At 45.7% G+C, this 21,627-nt stretch overlaps 1 protein-coding gene across 1 annotated transcript in view; it reads left to right on the forward strand.

Annotated features, from left to right (window-relative positions):
• Positions 1-21,605, forward strand: part of c8h1orf35 (chromosome 8 C1orf35 homolog) — a 45,047-nt gene extending 23,442 nt beyond the window's left edge. The window contains exons 6-8 of the mRNA XM_080194518.1: positions 1,160-1,242; positions 18,189-18,317; positions 21,209-21,605. Of these exons, the coding sequence (XP_080050644.1) occupies positions 1,160-1,242; positions 18,189-18,317; positions 21,209-21,317 (321 nt within the window). The 3' untranslated portion in view covers positions 21,318-21,605. The remainder of the gene's footprint in view (positions 1-1,159; positions 1,243-18,188; positions 18,318-21,208) is intronic.
• The last annotated feature ends 22 nt before the right edge of the window (positions 21,606-21,627 follow it).

Below are 21,627 nucleotides of genomic sequence, written 5' to 3' on the forward strand. Positions count from 1 at the left end.
GGCCAGGGAGTGAGAAAGTCCTCCTTTGTTGCTATGCGAATGAAAGCAATTAGCTGGGCTGTATCAGTCATGTCTACTGACTCTCAAACTGCAGTGAGAAACATCCACAGCCTGATCAGTCTAGGTGTATTTGCTGAGACAAGTCCTCGGAGAATTTTTGAAAGAAGATTTGATGAAATTTTGCATGCATTGTTTTGTGACATTGTTCCAAATGACCTTTTACTCAAGGCTGTGCTGTGTCGACAAATGAGACAAATGTTCTTGCCTTTGACGTCTGTCAAATTCACTTTCACTTTCCCATTCCTGACCGTCTTGGCGGTCCCTGGCACGCCGCTCGTCATTTTGTCTTCACCCAGCTTATTCCATGTTTTGACGCCTGCGAGAATCTTGCACGAGTCGTGTGAATTTTTATCATGGTTCGACGGGCAATGGCAGTTGACTTTTCAAAACTCTGGGATCAACCTGGCGATCGTGATCAACTATTTTGGAGACCACGTATCTAGCACCTCTTCACCTTATAATTCTCAAACACTCGGTGTTTAACATTTATATATCATCCAGGATGGTTGCCCAGGGCTCTGCCATTCTTGTCAGGGAAGGAGGGATCTTCTGCTATCGCCAGCGGCTCTGTCACTGTCACCGGTGACTTTCTGAGGGCTCTACCATTCCTGCTGGAGGCTCTGCTGCTCTTGCTGATGGCTCCACGGGGACTCTGCCATATTTACTGGAGTGTCTTAAATCTCTCCTGTTTTGTTCAGGATTTACTACGATATGTGCTGATGTTGGGAAGGACGGGATCCCCAAAGAACAGTTAAATCACCGATATACAGAAGGTCACTTCCCTGGCATCCCAAAGGTATAGATATTCTATACCTTCAGAATAAATTGCACTATTCACCTGGGACTATAATTCATAGTATCACAGGTTAAAGGGAACATAAGTAGCTCAAAGATCGATCAGAAATGAAAGCAGACAAGTGATGGAAATGAATAGGAGGCTTGCAGGGTGCATTTGATTAACCAAGCTCTTATCCTAAGACTGCTGCCCCAGAGGTTCAACCTGCCACGTATTTGCAGCTGCTGTTTGTTTTAAAATTGTATTTAATTCTCAGCTTTCTGTCTCTCTCCAGTGTTTATGTTCTTTGCTCTCTTGTTACAGCACCACAAATCTGATCACATCGGGGAATCATCGAGCCAGAAGCGAAAAGCAGAGCAGCAAAGAGAAGGGGCTGAGAATGTGAGGTGAGCTGCCATGAATAGCTGATGCTGACTCCTGTGCTTAGAACCATCTCCTTCTGAAGATATTGACTCTTGTGTAATGAAAAATGAGAATGGAAAGCTTTTTTCCTTTCTCCCCTGAAAATAGAGTGGAGCAGGTTATGTACGGAGCATTGAGCAGAGCCTATCATAGAAACATAAAAGATTGGAGCAGGAGGAGGCTGTTTGGCCCTTTGAGCCTGCTCCGCCATTCATTACGGTCATGGCTGATCATCCAACTTCATAACCTAATCCTGCTTTTTCCCCATAACCTTTGATCCCATTCATCCCAAATGCTATATCCAGCCGCCTCTTGAATACATTCAATGTTTTAGCATCAACTATGATGCACAAATGAAAAGTGGAGCTTTTTCAAGGAACAAATACTGCATGTCCTTGATAGGTATGTCCCTGTCAGGCAGGGAGGAAATGGTCGAGTGAGGGAACTATGGTTCACAAAGGAGGTTGAATGTCTTGTCAAGAGGAAAAAGGAAGCATATGTAAGGAAGAGAAGACATGGTTCAGTTGGGTCGCTTAGGGGTTACAAGGTAGCAAGGAATGAGTTAAAGGAAAAGGGCGTAGGAGAGCTGGGAGGGAGCATGAGAAGTCCTTGGTGGGTCGGATCAAGGAAAACCCCAAGGCTTTTTACTCTTACGTGAGAAGTAAGAGGTTAGGGCTGGTCAAGGATAGTAGTGGGAACTTGTGCGTAGGGTCAGAAGAGATAGGTGAGGTGTTCACTAAGGGGAGGAGCCATGTTTTTGAGGGTGTGTGTGAGTGATACAGGCTGATAGGATGGAGGAGGTAGATGTTCTAAGGGAAGATGTAGTAGCAATTCTGAAAAACCTGAGGGTGGGTAAGTCCCCTGGGCCAGATGGGATACATCCTAGGATACTTTGGGAGGCAAGGGATGAGATTGTGGAGCCTTTAGCTATGATCTTTGGGAGCTTCCGAGCAGTTATTGGATAGGCACGTGGAGCACACCTGAATGATAGGGAGTGGAATAGCTTGATCTTGGGTTCGGACATAGCTCGGCACAACATCGAGGGCTGAAGGGCCTGTACTGTGCTGTACTGTTCTATGTTCTAACTACTTCTTGTGGTAATGAATTCCACAGGCTCACCACTCTTTGGGTGAAGAAATGTCTCCTCACTTCCATCCTCAGACTATGACTCCGGTTCTGGACTCCCCCACCATTGGGAATATCCTCCTTGCATCTTCCTGTCTAATCCTGTTAAAATTTTATAAATCTCTGAGATCCCCTCCCCATTTGTCTGAACTCCAGCAAAAACAATCCTAACCAAGTCAATCTCTCCTTGTACATCAGGCCTGCTGTCCCTGGAATGAGCCTGGTTAAACCTTTGCTATCCTCCCTTGAGAGCAAGAACATTCTTCATCCAGAAAAGGAGACTAAAACTGCACACCTGGAGCAATGTCTTCAGTTTTCAGCACTGCACCTCCAGAAGGGTGTTTTTTTTTATTTATTGATGTCACAAGTAGGCTTATATTAACACTGCAGTGAAGTTACTGTGAAAATCCCCATGTCACCGCACTCCGGCACCTATTCGGATACACTGAGGGAGAATTTAGCATGGCCTGTGCACCTAACCAGCAAGTCTTTCAGACTGTGGGAGGAAACCAGAACACCCAGACGAAACCCATGTAAATGTGGAGAGAACGTGCAGACCCTGTACAGACAGTGACCCAAGCCGTAAGTCAGACTTGGGTCCCTGGTGCTGTGAAGCAGCAGTATTAACCACTGTGCCACCCTATATTGGCCTTGCAGAGGTGGGTGCAAATTCATCAGAATGATTGAGGTTTTAAAGAGTTAAATTGTGACGATGGGTTGCATAGAATTGTACTGTATTTCTTCAACTTCAGAAGGTTGAGGGGTGGTCTAAGAGATCCTTTGTTTGACTAACAGTTGATAGGAAGTGACCAAAGGTGTCTTACAAGGATCTGTATTGGGACCTCAAATATTCACCATGTTTTTTAACAACTGGGATGATAGTATAGGATCTTTGGTTTCTGCACAAAGGGAAGCTACTTACCCTGCTGTGTCTGTGCCAACTATCTGTAAGAACAACCCTAGTCTGACTCCTTAATCTTTTTCCCATGGCACTGCAATTTCTTTCTCTATGCAGTTATCCAATTTTCTTTTGAAATCTGATTGAATCTGCCTCTGCCATACTTTCAGGCAGTACATTCCAAGTGCTAAACACTCATTGCATACAAAGATTGCTCGCCACTGTTGCCGATCACCTTACGCCTGTGTCTTCTGGTTTTTGACCTTTCCGCCACCAATACGAAATTTGCCCCTGTCTACTTAGTACAGACCTCTCATGATTATAAAATCGCTTCTTAGAGTCATAGAGGTTTACAGCATGGAAACAGGCCCTTTGGCCCAACTTGTCCATGTCGTCCTTTTTTAAACCACTGAGCTAGTCCCAATTGCCTGCGTTTGGCCCATGTCCCTCTATACCCATCTCGCCCATGTAACTACCTAAATGCTTTTTAAAAGACAAAATTATACTCACCTCTACTACTGCTTCTGGCAACTTGTTCCAAACACTCACCACCATCTATGTGAAAAAATAGCCCCTTTGAACCCTTTTGTATTTTGCCCCCTTACCTTAAACCTATGCCCTCTACCTTTGGGAAAGGATGTTGGCTACCTACTTTATCTATGCCCCTCATTATTTTATAACTTCTATAAAATCACCTCTAAGTCTCCTATGCTCCAGGAAAAAAAAGTCCTAGTCTACCCAGCCTCTCCTTATAACTCAAACTATCAAGTCCTCTTAATTTTCTTCTCTTTAGAACAGCCCCGATTTCTCCAATTTATCCATGTATCTGAAGTTCCTTGTCCTGGAGTCTTTTCTCCATTCCCCATGATGCCTTCACATCCTTCCTAAAAGCGTGATGCTAAGAAGTGGAGTCAGTAGTCCAGGTGAATCCAAACAGGTGTTTTATGATTTCCTTCATTTTTCTTCTGTGCCCTAACATTAAGGCCAGGATGTTGTATTCTTTATTAACTGCTTTCTCAAATAGCCTTGCCACTTTCTCGTGTGTCCCTTCTAATTTATGTTGATGTTGACTGTTTCCGTGCTGCATACCTCTGACTCTAAGACTCCTTGTTTCTGCCTTCCTCCCACCACCCCCACAAACATGTTACCACACTTTTCTGCATTTAATTTCCCATTCCACCAGTCTATGTCCTCTGAAGCCAGCAGAGTTCACCAGGCAGTCTCCTGACATGGTGAGAGCCCGGCTGAGAGGACTGTACTACATTATGCCCCCTGCCTTTGGCAAAATGCTATAATGGCAGGAAGCAATGCGACTCCATCCTCCTCCACCTTCCCTTCTGATTTTACATGCACTCCCCCTCGCCCCCCCCCCCCACTTCACCTCTCTCTGCCTCGCCTTAGAGGTTTGGTGAAATCCTGCTCAGTACATTAAATACCATGGAATTTAGACAGTGTGATTTGATTGTAGTTTTCAAGGTATTATTTCAAGGAAATTATTTCTAGTGGTTAGGAATTGGAGACATAATTCTAAAAATTAGGAAACACTTCTATAGGCCCAGGTTGGTAAAAGTTTAGAAGTCTCTTCCATGGACAGTAATTGATGCCAGGTCAACTGTTAATTACTTCTGCCACTGAAATTGGACAAAGGTAATGTTTTCACCCTTGTTAGAGTTTCAACAAACCCTGATTCCCTGATGGGGAGTGGCCCAGGGATGAACTGCTTAGTTTTTGGTAAAGAGTCGAAACTGGAACTTGGAATTTTAATAAAGGTTCTATCTGTCACATGGAGACGGGGCCGATTGACTCTTAGAATGTTGTAGATTGTTTCAGTTACTGTGGTGAAATTTCTCACAGCTGTCAACACATGAGCAGAGTTTTCAGAGCAGGTTGTTAGTTGTGGGTTGGCCTAAAGCAGCCTTGATGAGATGGAAGCTCTCAATAAAAATTTTTTTTCAGCTTTGTAGTTACAGAGCATCAGTCAGACAAGAAAAGCCTTTAAGGAAGAGCCATTTAACTATAATAACTAACTCAGCATGTCTGAGGTATGTACGATGGCTATAGATAGAGTGAATGCAACCAGGCTTTTTCCACTGAGGCTAGGGGAGAAAAAATCCAGAGGGCATGGGTTAAAGGTGAAAGGAGAAAAGTTTAAAGGGAATATTAGGGGAGGCTTCTTCACACAGAGTGGTGGGAGTGTGGAATGAGCTGCCAGATAAAGTGGTAAATGCGGGGTCACTTTTAACATTTAAGAAAAACTTGGATGGGTTCATGAATGAGAGGGGTGTTGGAGGGATATGGTTCAAGTGCAGGTCAGTGGGACTAGGCACAAAATGGTTCGGCGCAGACAAGAAGAGCCAAGAGGCCTGTTTCTGAGCAGTAATTTTCTATGGTTTCTATGGTCTGCTAACTCCAATACCATGGTCATTGCAGACAGGTATGGCAGAGATCATTCTTGGCATTTTGGTGGAAGTGACCAGCTTTGTTTGCTGATCACTTCAGGCTAAGTGGCAGTGCTCTTGCTGTGAAGGAAGTTTCTGGCTTCAAGTTCCGCTATAGTGAGCTAATAGAGAAGTACAGCTCTGTAAATAATACTAAAACTGAAGCTCTGTTGGCCTTCAGGTTGATGTAAAACATCTTGGAACACAGGAGAACGTAACCTTGAGGTTTTCACCAAGAGGAGCAATTGAATTGACAAAAGCTCACTTTTTCAGAGTGTCATTGCATATCTCCCTGGGGGCATCTCTACACTCTCTTTCCTTCTCTCCCTCTCTCTCCAGAACGAAAAGAATGCTTTAGTAATTTAAAATACAGCTTTTGGAACTACATGCAAAACAAGATCACAATATTAATAAGGTATGCAAAACTTACACACGTCCCTTTATTATTGTCTTTTCCAACAGCATTTTAACATACTGTGATGCTTAAACTTTACTCCTCCTAACTCTTCTATGACCCCTTTCTGATGTCCTTATTTGATTATTCCAAAACTTCCCCTTTTCTGCATGCCTCTGCAGACTGGCTTTTAATAAATTCCATGTTTTCTGCCCAATGGTAGCATATCTTTCTCAGTTCCTCTTTCTTCTTTTACTCTCCACTTGGAGCTGACCTAGGGTATGTCCTGTGACTGCACGCTCCCCTTCCAGTTTAGTTTTATACTCCTTCAGCACTTACTCCTTATCCTTACATCTTACTAATCTCCTGCATCTCTCCCATGGTGCTGACTAGCAGACTGCTTTTAACAGCTCTGCTTAACATGCAGATTCTCCCATCCAGAGGTCTGTCTCAAAGACATCAGCATCAGACTGCGTCAAATCCAGCTCCTCTTCAGGGTAACTTAGCTGGAAAGTACTCTCTGTAGCCTCATTCATGTTAGTCTCTGGGTTCCTGGCAGCTTGCCAAAATCTGTAAGGAGTCAAGAGAGTTCTGTTTGGAGCCATACTCCGGGCATAACAAATGAGTCACTATCATGTGCTAAAAATTTTTTTATTAAATAATGATCTTAAAAAATAAGACCATAAGACATAGGAGCAGAATTAGGCCACCCAGCCCATTGAGTCTGCTCTGCCATTCAGTCATGGCTGATATTTTTCTCATCCCCATTCTCTTGCCTTTTCCCCATAACACTTGATCCCCTTATTAATCAAGAACCTATCTATCTCTGTCTTAAAGAGATACTGAATGACCCGGCCTCCACGGCCTTCTGCGGCAAAGAGTTCCACAGATTCATCACCCTCTTGCTGAAGAAATTCCTCCTCATCTCCATTTTAAAGGAATGTCCCTTCAGCCTGAGGTTCTGCCCACTGGTTCTTGTTTTTCCTACAAGTGGAAACATCCTCTCTATGTTGACTATCCAGGCATCGCAGTATCCTGTAAGTGTCAATAAGCTTCTCCCCTCATCCTTCTAAACTCCAACGAGTACAGACCCAGAGTCCTCAACCGTTCCTCATACGACAAGCTCTTCATTCCAGGGATAATGACAACTAAGAAAAAGAAACTTTATTGAAAGGATAAACCACTCGTACATATCAGAAGAAAAGACCAGTGAAAACAGTAATCCCAATTTGGTTTGTCCCATGACAGCTCCCCAAATTGGTACATACGTTACAATCCCCTTGGTACACATACTACCAAGTTGCTGAGTAACCTTATGGATAGGCACCACAGTCAGTCACTCCGTTCCTGACCATTCCTCCTGTCTACAGTGGTGACTGTTCCAAATGTGCGGGGGATTTTAGACTGCACCCACTTTGCCCTCAAGGCTCCAGTCAAGAATCCAGCAAGATTCACGAATAGAGAGGGTTTTCGTTCAATAAATGTGCAGTTGGTGTGTGACCATCTGCTCAACGTTATGCATGTCTTTACCAGACATCCCGGTAGCATTTATGACAGCTTCATGTTGAGGAGCTCAGCTATCCCAGAGGTCTTTGAGGAGCCCAGGGTGCAGGGATGGGTTGTGGGGGCATGGGGTTCAGTCTTAGCTGATGACGCCTGTGCGGAAGCCTGAGACTGAGGCAGAGACCCAAGATAATGAGGTCCACGTTGCCATCCATTCAATAGTGAAGAGGTGCATAGGGCTCCTCAAAATGCAGTTCAGGTGTCTAGTTTGCTCTGGTAGGGATCCAGTATAGCCCACTGATATTGTCCCAATTGTGGTGGTATGCTATGCCCTTCACAACCTGGCACAGGATTGGAGGATTGTGGATGTGGTTCCTATTTTCAAGAAAGGAAACAGTGATAGCCCGGGAAATTACCGACCGGTGAGTCTGACCTCAGTGGTTGGTAAGTTGAAGGAGAGGATTCTGAGAGACAGGATTTATGAGCATTTAGAGAAGTTTAGTACTATCAGAAATAGTCAACATGGCTTTGTCAAGGGCAGGTCGTGCCTTACGAGCCTAGTTGAGTTCTTTGAAAATGTGACTGAACACATTGACGAAGGAAGAGCGGCGGATGTGGTTTACATGGACTTCAGCAAGGCGTTTGATAAGGTCCTCCATGCAAGACTTCTTGAGAAGGTGAGAGGGCGTGGGATCCAAGGGGCTTTGGCCTTGTGGATCCAGAACTGGCTTGCCTGCAGAAGGCAGAGAGTGGTTGTGGATGGGTCTTATTCTGCATGGAGGTCAGTCACCAGTGGAGTGCCCCAGGGATCTGTTCTAGGACCCTTGCTGTTTGTCATTTTCATAAATGACCTGGATGAGGAAATGGAGCGATGTGTTAGTAAGTTAGGCGACGGTACGAAGGTTGGTGGTGTTGTGGATAGTCTGGAGGGTTGTCAGAAGTTGCAGCGTGACATAGATAGGATGCAAGACTGGGTGGAGAAGTGGCAGATGGACTTCAATGCAGATAAATGTGTAGTGGTCCATTTTGGCAGGACCAATGGGATGAAGGAGTACAATATCAAGGGTAGGGGTCTTAGCAGTGTTGAGGAGCAGAAGGACCTTGGGATCCGGATCCATAGGACTCTTAAATCGGCCTCGCAGGTGGAGGATGTGGTTAAGAAGGCGTATGGTGTACTGGCCTTCATTAATCGAGGGATTGAGTTTAGGAGTCAGGAGGTAATGCTCCAACTTTATAAGACCCTTGTCAGACCCCACTCGGAGTACTGTGCGCAGTTCTGGTCGCCTCACTACAGGAAGGATGTGGAAGCTATTGAGAGGGTGCAGAGGAGATTTACAAGGATGTTGCCTGGATTGGGAGGCATGCCTTATGAAGATAGGTTGAGGGAGCTAGGTCTCTTCTCCCTGGAGCGACAAAGGTTGAGAGGCGACCTGATAGAGGTTTATAAAATGTTGAGAGGCATAAGAACATAAGAAATAGGAGCAGGAGTAGGCCATCTAGCCCTTTGAGCCTGCCCCGCCATTCAATAAGATCATGGCTGATCTGTCGTGGCTCAGTTCCACTTTCCGGCCCTCTCCCCATAACCCTTAATCCCCTCGCTTATCAAAAACCCATCAACCCGCGTCTTAAAAATATTTAGCGAGGCATCCTCCACCACTTCGGGCAGGGAATTCCAGAGATTCACCACCCTTTGAGTGAAGAAGTTCTTCCTCAACTCCGTTCTAAACCGCCCCCCCTTTATCTTGAGGCTGTGCCCCCTAGTCCTACTGTCCTTTCTGAGCGGGAAGAGTCTCCCCACCTCTATCCTATCCATCCCATTCATCATCTTATATGTCTCAATGAGATCTCCCCTCATTCTTCTAAACTCCAACGAGTACAAGCCTATAGGGTGGATTCTCGGAGGCTATTTCCCAGGGCTGAAATGGTCGCTACGAGGGGACACAGGTTTAAGGAGATGTTAGGGGTAAGTTTTTCACTCAGAGGGTGATGAGTGAGGGGAATCGGCTGCCATCGGTGGTGGTAGAGGCAAACTCGCTGGGGTCTTTCAAAAGACTTCTGGATGAGTACATGGGATTTAATGGGATTGGGAGTTACAGATGGTTCTATGGCCTGGTAGATATGGATATGATCGGTGCAACTTGTGGACCAAAGGGCCTGTTTGTGCTGTAGTGTTCTCTGTTTTATGTTCTAACACCAAGGAGACCTGCTTGAGGGGGAGGATTTGGAGGCCAAACAGCCAGGTGTCCTTGGAGAGGAGGAGGAGGAGGACAATGAAGAGCAACTGGAGGGCTAGCGACAAGGGACAGGCATGCAAGGGCAGTGAGGGAGGCCCTGATCAACACGCGGTTATGGGCGGCACAGTAGCACAATGGTTAGCACTGCTGCTTCACAGCTCCAGGGTCCTGGGTTCGATTCCCAGCTCGGGTCACTGTCTGTGTGGAGTTTGCACGTTCTCCTCGAGTCTGCATGGGTTTCCTCCAGGTACTCTGGTTTCCTCCCACAGTCCAAAGATATGCGGGTTAGGTTGATTGGTCATCCTAAGAAATTGCCCCTTAGTGTCCAAGGATGCTTAGGTTAGCGGGATTAGTGGGTATAATGTGTAGGGACATGGGGGTAGGGCCTGGGTGGGATTGTGTTCGGTGCAGACTCGATGGGCCGAAGGGCCTCTTTCTGCACTGTAGGGTTCTATGGTTTGGACACTAGGAGCCTATGTTGCCACACGTTGATTTCATTCTCCACCCCTCCCCCAGAGTTATATAATCTCCTGCAACATTGCAACACCAGAGTGGTGGATCTGGGTACACTGTTAGCCAGTTTCTTTGGCAGACTAGAGAGTAATGATGACTTGCTGTGCACCATTGTGATGATGCCCTGGTGCAAACTAGTCTGACTCCTACCTGTGCTCCCTCTGCAAGCTGACACCTGGGTCCACAGCTGGGTGGTGGGTGAGAGATGGCTAAACTCCCGTGCAGGGGTGGAGGAGGAGAAGGAGTCTCTCATTGGGATCTGAGGATGCCATGGCAGATGGTGTAAGTTGCAGCCAATGCATGCCATCCATCTTAGCCAGTGATTTCTTTGAGCACCTTCATTTTCTCAATGTTGGGGGATGTCCCCCCACTGACATCAACATGCAGGTTCCCTCTGGTGTAAAGACGTTCTTGCTGGAGATAAATTAGTCACAGGTAGGCGGTGAAATGACATTTATTTGTGCCAGTAAAAGGTGTCTTAATGATAAATAATAACACTCAAACATGTGAACATGAGACTTTAAAGTGAATAACTTCTATCTACGTAGTGCTACCCTTCACCTGTGCAATCTTAGTGTTGCTATAACTTCCTAACTTTACGTGGCCTACCATGATGTCCCCAGGATATACATCGGAGGTGTAGGTGGCCAGTTGTCTCCTGCCCCACCTTGGCTGGTAATACCCTTGGCAAGTATCCTCTGGAGGGCCTGGACATTGATGGCCCTGGCCAACTTCCAGGTGTCATGGAAACATCCCAGACATTCTCTTCATCCTGCTGCCCCTGAGATGCCCTGGTATCAGGAATGGGGGAGCCACAGCTGCTATCTCCTGCATGGAGGTGCCCAGCATGGGCTGCAGCCCTTTCTCCTCCCTCAGGATTTCTGTGGGTCCCTGAGTCACTCCCTGGGACATTGGTCCTTCTGTAGTGATCGTCAGAAGTTCTGGCGTCCTCAGGTGAGAAGGAGTAGCGCTCCAAAAGCTTATGATACCAAATAAACCTGTTGGAATTTAACCTCAGTCCAATGCCGGCACCTCCACATCATGATGCTCCGAGTCAGGGGCCACCTGTCAGTGGCAGCAGCAAGTGCCCTCTGAGACTGCGCCATGCTCAGCAGCCCCTCAGCCATGACTCACTCTGACTGGGCCACATTCTCAAGGGCTGCTGCTACAGCCCGCTGGGTCTCCTGCAAGCTCTTGAGCCTCTCAGCCATGGGCTGCAGAATCTCTAGAAGCCTGTTGAGTCCCCCAGCTATGGCCTGCTGTGACTTGGCCAGCACTTGGACCCTGCCACTCATAGTGAGGATTCTCTGCTCACTCGAAATTCTTACCTGAAATTCTGTAAACTCTGTGCCTTTATATGCCATGTTTGTGATCAGAACTCCCCACTCACCTGACGAAGGGACGGACGCCCGAAAGCTAGTGGCGTTTCCTATCAAATAAACCTGTTGGACTTTAACCTGGTGTTGTGAGTCTTCTTATTGAGGATTCCCTGCCCCATGCTTTCCACCATGAAGGCTACCCTTGAAGTGCTGGCTTCGGAACCACACAAGACAGGCAATAGCTGGTCCGCCTGAAAGCCTTGGGACTTGTTCCAACAGCCTTGCAGTCAGTCCATTGTGGCTGTCAGCCTCTCCTGCATTCCCTGGCTCTGTTCTTGCATCTCCAGCAGCTGAGGGAGATGCGATCTCAGAGGCCCGGCGTGTAGCCAGGGGCCAGCTGAGACCTCACCTCTGGTAGGCCCCCACATGCCAGAGACCTCGGATGCTCCCTCCTCCGTCCAATGTACGTCAGAGTGTGACCTAGATTCCTCACCACTAACTTCACCCAATGATGGGATGGTGATTTGTGACTGATGCAAAAGGGGTGCCGGCCTCGGAGATTCCTTCACCGGCTTTCTCCATAGAGTCGTCTGAGCTGTTAAGAGCAGGATGGGTGGCAGCAGCAGTGGGAGCTGAGATGCCAGTTGGCCCGGGCATTACAGGGCCCCTTCCTGCAACACAGGACACAAGATCAAGTGCAAAGGAGGGAGAGGAATTAGAGCTGCATGCAACTTACTTGACAGTTTTCCATTGAGTGGAGGATTGATAGGTGCTCACTTCTATATGCCAGCCTGACCATGCTGTTGCTGAAGGTCCGCATCCCTTCATTTCCCGCAAGCTCCAGTGCCCGATCCTGGAAATCCACCACCCCCATCTTCTTCATCACCCCATGATTTTGGGCATTCTTCTCCTATGGGGGAAGAAGGAGCCATGAAATATCTGTTGGTGTGACTGCTGCAGGGTAACGGGAGTGCCCTCAGAGGGCAAGTGTCATGATACTCTTGGTGGGTGGGGGGAGCTTGGAGGTCAGGGGCTGGACACATGCTGGGTTTGGGGGTGCTTTGGGGTAAGATGCTAGATGGGGTTAAACATTCATCTTTGGTGCCTGGATGGGGTCATTTATTTTCTTGCGGCACTGCTTGCTGATTCTCCTAGTCAGTGTCGTGGCACTCGGATGCGGCCACTGCCTCCCAGGCTGTTTTTCCATCGCTTCCCCTGGGACAACGTCCTGCTGGGGGGAAGAGGCTGTCCCATCTTGCCTCCACCACCTTCAGCAACCTGGCCAGGTCAGATTCCAAAAATCTGGGAGCTGCCTTTCTGGATGCTATTTCTTCCTGCACTATCTACCTGTATATCCATCCTTGGGGTTTTTATGGAGCTGCCGCTTGTTTGGCAGAGTAGTCCAGCAAGGTAAATGCAGTTTGCCTAATTAGCATTGAGGGGAAGGCGAGTGAGCACTTGCAGGTGTGCTGATGGGGGAGAGATGGTGAATTTGTGGTTTTATTATGATTGGGGCAGTGGAGAGAGGGGTGTGTCAGACAGCCATTGGGACCAGGGACGATAGGCGCCATATGCAAGTGGATCCAAGATGGGGGGATAAGTGGGCCAGTAATGTTGGGGGGGGGGGGGGGGGGGGGGGGGCATCTAATGTTGGGGTGGGGGGTGGGGCTAGGGGGAGGTTGTATCTGACCTGGGAGGGATCTGGCATGGGGAGCTGCTGCTTTATTTTATTATTCTCCTGCGCATGTGCAGTTTGAGTCTCTAGTCAGAGATGCAGGCTTTCGGGTGTGTTAAGCCCCGCTCACTGCCTTCTGTAGCAAGAAATGGACTCACCCAAAACTTTAAAGACAGAGTGCATGGGATTGAGCCTGAAAACGTGTCCAAAAAAACGGATCTGGAACTCTCCCGGTTTCACGCACGCCCGACACTCAGAAAAAACCCCCTAAAATTCCGCTCCAAAGGTCTATGCAGACCTTGATATACATCTAAGTCGTTTATGCAGCTCTTGATCATGTCTTCTCATCTACCTTCAATCAGGTGTTGTGTCCATCAGTCAAACTTCCATCTTCTGAATCTTCAGGTAACTAATTTGCCGGGTGTTAGAGATGGAAAGGTGGTAGGACTGGAGGGTCTCAATGACATTACTGTTACTAGAGAGGAGGTGCTCGACAGACTGGAGGGGCTGATTGTGGACAAGTCCCCAGGACCGGATGGAATGCATCCGAGGGTTCTGAAAGAAATGGCGGAGGTGATAGTGGATGCCTTGGTGGTTATTTTCCAAACATTGCTGGATTTCGGGGAAGTGCCGGAAGATTGGAAAGCGGCTAATGTTATGCCGTTGTTTAAGAAGGGTGCCAGGCAAAAGGCAGGGAATTATAGGCCAGTTAGTTTAACGTCTGTTGTAGGTAAAATGTTAGAATCCGTCATCAAGGAGGAAATAGCGAGGCATCTTGAGGGGAATTGCTTGATAGAGCAGATGCAGCACGGTTTCGTTAAAGGGAAGTCGTGTCTGACAAATTTACTGGCGTTCTATGAGGATGTGTCTAGGGCGGTGGATAAAGGAGAGCCGGTGGATGTGGTCTTTCTTGATTTTCAGAAGGCGTTTGACAAGGTACCTCACAAGAGGTTATTGCAGAAGGTCAGGGGACATGGAGTTGGGGGTAGGGTGTTAGCGTGGATAGAGGATTGGTTGTCAAATAGGAGGCAGAGAGTGGGGGTCAATGGGTGCTATTCGGATTGGCAGTTGGTGACTAATGGAGTGCCCCAGGGGTCGGTGCTAGGGCCTCAGCTATTTACCATTTATATAGATGATCTGGAGGAGGGAACCGAGTGTATGGTGTCGAAATTTGCTGATGACACCAAGATTGGTGGAACGGCAAATTGCGCGGAGGGTGTGGAGAGTCTGCAGAAGGATCTAGATAGGCTGGGCGAATGGGCCAGGAACTGGCAAATGGAATTTAATGTTGGCAAGTGCGAGGTGGTCCACTTTGGTAGGAATAATGGTAGGAAGGATTATTACTTACGTGGCGAAAAACTGCAGCAGGCGATGGTGCAGAGGGACCTCGGGGTCCTTGTGCATGAGTCGCAAAAACCCAGCTTGCAGGTGCAGCAGGTGGTCAGGAAGGCAAATGGGATGCTGGCCTTCATAGCGAGGGGGATTGAATATAAAGTAGGGAGGTCTTGCTGCGGCTGTATAGGGCATTGGTGAGGCCGCAGCTGGAGTAGTGTGCGCAGTTTTGGGCGCCGTACTTACGCAAGGATATTTTGGCCTTGGAGGGAGTGCAGAGGAGGTTTACCAGGCTGATGCCGGAGTTGAGGGGGTTGAGCTATGAGGAGAGGCTGAATAAACTAGGCTTGTACTCGTTAGAGTTTAGAAGAATGAGGGGAGATCTCATTGAGATGTATAAGATGATGAATGGGATGGATAGGATAGAGGTGGAGAGACTCTTCCCGTTCAGAAAGGACAGTAGGACTAGGGGGCACAGCCTTAAGATAAAGGGGGGACGGTTTAGAACGGAGTTGAGGAAGAACTTCTTCACTCAAAGGGTGGTGAATCTCTGGAATTCTCTGTCCGTTGAAGTGGTGGAGGCTACCTCGCTAAATATTTTTAAGACGCGGGTTGATGGGTTTTTGATAAGAGAGGGGATTAAGGGTTATGGGGAGAGGGCGGGAATGTGGAACTGAGCCACGACAGATCAGCCATGATCTTATTGAATGGCAGGGCAGGCTCGAAGGGCTAGATGGCCTACTCCTGCTCCTATTTCTTATGTACCTCATATAAGATTTCTTATTGTCCTGTCCTGTAATCCTAAGATCTCTGAATGCAGTTTTCAAAAAATGACTTCTGCTAAATAGAAGACAAATAAATAGGGATAGGATCAGGCAGGCTAGGAAGGTGTTTGTCTGGAGTAAGGGGAAATATGATGACATTAGGCAGACAATTGGACGAGTAAACTGGAAGGAGGTGTTCTTGGGGAAAAGTACTGAAGGAAGGTGGCAGATTTTCAAGGAATGTTTAACTGGAGCTCTGCACGACAACGTTCCGGTGAGACAAGGAGGTTTTGGTAGGTTGCGGGAGCGATGGTGCACGAAGGTTGTGGTGAACCTGGTCAGGAAGAAAAGAAAGGCGTATAAAAGGTTCAGAGAGCTAAGAGATGTTAAGGATCTAGAGGAGTATAAGGCTTGTAGAAAGGAGCTTAAAAAGGAAATTAGGAGAGCCAGAAGGGGACATGAGAAGGCCTTGGCGGGTAAAATTAAGGAGAATCCCAAGGCGTTCTACAAATATGTGAAGAGTAAAAGGATGAGAAAGTAGGGATAGGACTTATTAAAAGGTGAAGGGGGAAATGTCTGTGGAACTGGAAGAAATGGCAGAGGTGCTTAATGAGTACTTTGCCTCAGTATTCACGGTGGAAAGTGATCTGGGAGGTTGTTCTACAGGTTTGCGGCAGACTGAAAAGATTGAGTATGTGGATATTAAGAAAGAGGATGTGTTGGAACTTTTAAATTCTATCAAGATAGTTAAGTCGTTGGGACTGGATGGGATGTACACCAGGTTACTGTGGGAGGTGAGGGAAGTGATTGCAGAACCCCTGGCGATGATCTTTGCATCGTTGATGGAGACAGAAGAGGTTTCGGAGGATTGGAGGATTGCGGATGTGGTTCCTATTTTCAAGAAAGGGAACAGGGATATCCTGGGAAATTACCAACCGGTGAGTCTGACCTCAGTGGTTGGTAAGTTGATGGAGAGGATTCTGAGGGATAAGATTTATGAGCGTTTAGAGAAGTTTAGAATGATTGGGAATAGTCAGCACGGCTTTGTTCAGGGCAGGTCGTGCCTTACAAGCCTAGTTGAGTTCTTTGAAAATGTGACTGAACACATTGACGAAGGAAGAGCGGTGGGCGTGGTTTACGTGGACTTCAGCAAGGCGTTTGATAAGGTCCCCCGTGCAAAACTCTTGAGAAGGTGAGAGGGCATGGGATCCAAGGGGCTTTGGCCTTGTGGATCCAGAACTGGCTTGCCTGCAGAAGTCTTCTGTGTTATAGGTTGACCTGAGTGGGTTCGTGATCTGTAGTCCTTTTCTGTCCTTTTTTTCATTGCCTGCAGAAGGCAGAGAGTGGTTGTGGATGGGTCTTTTTCTGCATGGAGGTCGGTCACCAGTGGAGTGCCCCAGGGATCTGTTCTAGGACCCTTGCTGTTTGTCATTTTCATAAATGACCTGGATGAGGAAGTGGAGGGATGGGTTAGTAAGTTCGCCGACAGTACGAAGGTTAGTGGTGTTGTGGATAGTCTGGAGGGATGTCAGAAGTTGCAGTGTGACATAGATAGGATGCAAGACTGGGCGGAGAAGTGGCAGATGGACTTCAACGCAGATAAATGCGTAGTGGTCCATTTTGGCAGGACCAACGGGATGCAGGAGTACAATATCAAGGGTAGGAGTCTTAGCTGGGTTGAAGAGCAGAAGGATCTTGGGATCTGGGTCTGTAGGCCTCTTAAATCGGCCTCGCAGGTGGAGGATGTGGTCAGGAAGGCGTTATGGTGTACAGGCCTTCATTAATCGAGGGATTGAGTTTTGGAGTCGGGAGGTAATGCTGCAACTTTATAGGACCCTTGTCAGACCCCACTGTGCGCAGTTCTGGTCGCCTCACTACAGGAAGGATGTGGAAGCTATTGAGAGGTGCAGAGGAGATTTACAAGGATATTGCCTGGATTGGGAGGCATGCCTTATGAAGATAGGTTGAGGGAGCTAGGTCTCCTCCCTGGAGAGATGAAGATTGAGAGGCAACCTGATAGAGGTTTATAAAATGTTAAGAGGAATAAATAGGGTGGATTCTCGGAGGCTATTTCCCAGGGCTGAAATGGTCGCTACAAGAGGACATAGGTTTAAGGTGCTGGGAAGCAAGTACAGAGGAGATGTTGGGGATAAGTTTTTCACTCAGAGGGTGGTGAGTGAGTGGAATCGGCTGCCGTCGGTGGTGGTAGAGGCGAACTTGCTGGGGTCTTTTTAAAAGATTTCTGGATGTGTATGGGATCTAATGGCATTGGAAGTTACAGATAGTTCTATGGCTTAGTAGGTATAGATGTGATTGGCGCAACTTGTGGGCCGAAGGCCCTGTTTGTGCTGTAGTGTTCTATGTTCTCTGTAACTTATTTTAGTGTTCTACTTGAAAAATGGAATCTGTAGTCTAAATACTAGTTGTGCATGGCCAGTACAAAAAAAACAAGGTGTGGGAAAACAAGTAACTACTGATTATTGATTGATTAATCAAAGGACGATCATAACTGGGCTAAGATCAATGTCTACCAAGTAAGATTTAATATAAAATGATTTTAAATATTCATTCTAGGCTTAAAATTGAGCAAAGCAGAAATAAACGCAAAATACAAAATTAGTGGCTGCGGGCCCCACATTGGTGTCTGAATAGGTGCCACATGGACAAATAAGGTCAACATGGAAGCTTGTGTATGCCTCAGTTTCTCAGTCTAGGCTGTTGGTCCTATGTCCTAGGTTTGAAGGCCAGAAGCGACACAAAAAAGAGAAAAAGAGCAAAAAGGAAAAGAAGAAAAAGAAGGAAAAAAAGCACAAGCATAAGAACCGTGCAAAATCGTCACCATCTGCGTCAACCCATCGAGACAGGTAAATAGTAGATGAGGAAGGAAGAAAAGGGATGGAAGGCTGGAGAGACTGAATCTTTTCATAAGTGGAAGTGAACAGGATTGGTTTGGATGTGGAAGAAGTTTCACCTTCTGCCATGTGATGGCTCTGTCAACAAAGCTTTTAACCATTGCCCTCTGATTAGAAAATAAGTACTGTTTTGGGCACAGTTGCCAACTTGAGTGCTGATTGTGCTGGTTTTCTGAATGGATATTTGTGACTTTTAAGTTTCTGTTCAAATGTGTTTTACATAATCACAAACAAACATACATAATTCTTTTGCATGTTGTGTTTAAGGGTGAAACACTGGTGCAGTTTTGTTATTACAGCTGTAATGTGTTTAATATCAAAATAAGTAGGCTTAATAAATGAGTGACTTCATTTAAATATCTGAAAATTACTGTAAAAATGCCAGCTATTTTAGTAATATAATTGAAGCAGTTTTTCATGAGCTAAATATTTAGCAAACAAAATAATCTTTAGAATGTGCCTGTTTGCACCCACAAACAAATCTCAGTTTTAAGAAGCTTCATAAAGGCACACATGAACAAACACAATTTACCAAGAACTCATTAGAATGATCAATCTGAGACTATTTTAGACGGCAAAGTTTATTTAAACTAAATTAAGTCATGGAAATGCATTTTCTGCCAGACTTGCATGCTGGCATAGTGATCAGCACTACTGCCTCACAGTGCCAGGTTTGATTCCTAGCTTGGGTCACTGTGTGGAGTTTGCACATTTTCCCTGTCTGTATGGGATTCTTCTGGCATAACTATACACTGGTTAGCTTAACTCCTGTAGTGGGGGAAAATGCTTGAATTTATCAAGGAAAAAATAGCAAGACATCTTAATAATTTACTGGAATTCTTTGAGAATGTTACAAGCATGGTGGATGTGGTGTATTTGGATTTACAGAAGACATTCAAGGTGCTGCACAAAAGACTGCTACATAAGTTAAGGTGCACACTATTGTGGGTAATGTATTAGCATGGATGGAGGATTGGTCAGTGAACAGAGCAAAGAATGGGGATAAATGGGTCATAGAGGTTAACATGGAATGGGCTTTGTGTCTTTCTGGTTGGTGATCAGTGCCTAGTGGATGCCTCAGGGACTGCAATTGTTTACAATTTATATAGATGATTTGGAGTTGGGAACAAGTGTGTTAAAGTGTGCAGAGGACACCGAAAATTTGCAAAGGGATATAGATAGTTTGAGTGGGCTAGGATCTGGCAAATGGAGTACAATGTTAGTAAATGTGAGCTCATCTATTTAGGAGTAATGTCAAAATGGACTTTTTAAATCACTCATTTAAATAATTGCAGCATGTTGTGTAGGACCTGGGTGTCCTTGTGTATGAATCACAAGAAGTTGGTTTGCAGGTAATTTAGAAGGAAAATTGAATTTTGTCCTTCAGTGCTAGAGGGATAGAGTTTAAAAATGGAGGTTACATTGCAGCTGTTTAAGATGCTGATGAGGCCACACCTGGAGTATTGTGTACAGTTTTGGTCTCCTTGAGAAAAAAATGACCTGGTATGCTGCAGATTCATCGTGTTAATTCTTGAGTTGAGCAGGTTGGCTTATAAGGAGAGACTGAGTAGGCTGAGAACTATTCTCATTGGAATTTAACAGATGAGGGAGAAATCCAATAGAAACATATAAAATTATGAAGGGACTGGATAAGATAGAAGCAGGGAAGTTGTTTCTTTAGCCAGGTGAAACTACAGCTAGGGGGCATAACCCCAAAAATAAGGAGCAGATGATTTAGCACCAAGTTGAGGAGGAACTTCTTCACCCAGAGGGTTGTGGAATCTCTGGAATTCCCTGCCCAGTGAAGCAGTTGAGGTTACCTCAGTGAATGTTTAAAGGCAAAGATAGATATCATTATTCCAGCAAAAATATTAAGGATCATGGTGAGCAGGTGCGTAAGTGGAACTGAGTCTGAAAATATCAGTTACGGTCTTATTGAATGGCAGAGCAGGTTCAAAAAGAGCTAGATGGCATATTCCTGCTCCTAGTTCTTTTACACATTCATCACCATTTAAAAATATTCCTCAGTAAGCATTAGATAGATGTCAGTCACATGTCAGTGGAGCTCACACCCAAGGCATGTTTGAATAGTGTAGAATGAGCTTCACTCTAACCTCACTATCCAGCTCCAATAGGGTCATGAGTTTTACCCCTCTTCTGAACAATGGTGACACTTGAGATTGGCCAGAGGCTATGGTGGATTGGCCCTGGATCTCACTCTACAGCAAAAGGCAAATGGTGAGCCCAAAAAGGTGAAGGGAAAATTGTTGATGTTGGAGTGTAACTTCATAGACTTGTCATAAAATAATATGGAGAGCTTAAATGAAACCTACATATTTAAAATGGCATTTAAAGGACTTTAACTTCATGAAAGAAAAATTTTATAGTATAACAAAATTACTATGCTACTTTGTTGCAAGATTGCTCAATTGAATCACTAGTAGAACAGCATATCACTGCAGTGTGAAATAACTTGCTTAATCTGTTCAAAGTTCAAAAACATTGCCTACCACTCAATTGAGCAACATTGTGCATGAATTCCAGTGCAGGTGCAATCCAGCTATGTCCCAACATTGGTTGGTTGCTATTATCACATGACTCATTTCCTGGTAGTGTACACATACAAGAATCCACCTTTTGCAAACAGAAGAAATATTACAAGCCTTCTACTTTGGGGAGTTTTATTTCCCTATAGTGCTCTCCATGACAAAGACCATCCTTACCACTAGTGTATTTGTCCTGATGAGTGCAAGACAAAAGTTTATAATATTTAAAGACATTAACAGTGGAAAATAATTTTCAAAGTATTGCTCTAACATCTCTCTCCTCCTGTAATCTTCCAGAAAGCACCATTCATCATTTGAACAGAAGAGGCACAGTCGACAACGGCATGATACAGATTCTTCTGTAGGTAGTGGAACCTCAGTTCATCATGACCAGGGGTTACAGTAATACAGGGAAAGATTCAGCAGGCAGCAAACCATGCTCAATGATGAGCTGCCACATGTGTATTGCCACTTGCTGTTGGAGCCTTTTGAAAAATTAACATCGATTATAGTTATGTTTTTAATGCAATATTCATGAATTGTCTAAAATTCCCAGCAGCACAAAACTGGACTAGTCAGTACTGCTCACTGTTCAAGGTGTCTAGCTCTAAAGCTGCAGTATCTATAATGGAAAGGTGTAAATATTTTTTACTGTGTTTTACTGAGTGTTTACATTAAACAAAAATGCTGTTCACCATTTAGGGTCATTTTCTTTC

Source organism: Carcharhinus amblyrhynchos, chromosome 8 (genome assembly GCF_965287045.1).
Source record: "Carcharhinus amblyrhynchos chromosome 8, sCarAmb.v2.hapA, whole genome shotgun sequence".
In the NCBI taxonomy this organism is placed as follows: domain Eukaryota; kingdom Metazoa; phylum Chordata; class Chondrichthyes; order Carcharhiniformes; family Carcharhinidae; genus Carcharhinus; species Carcharhinus amblyrhynchos.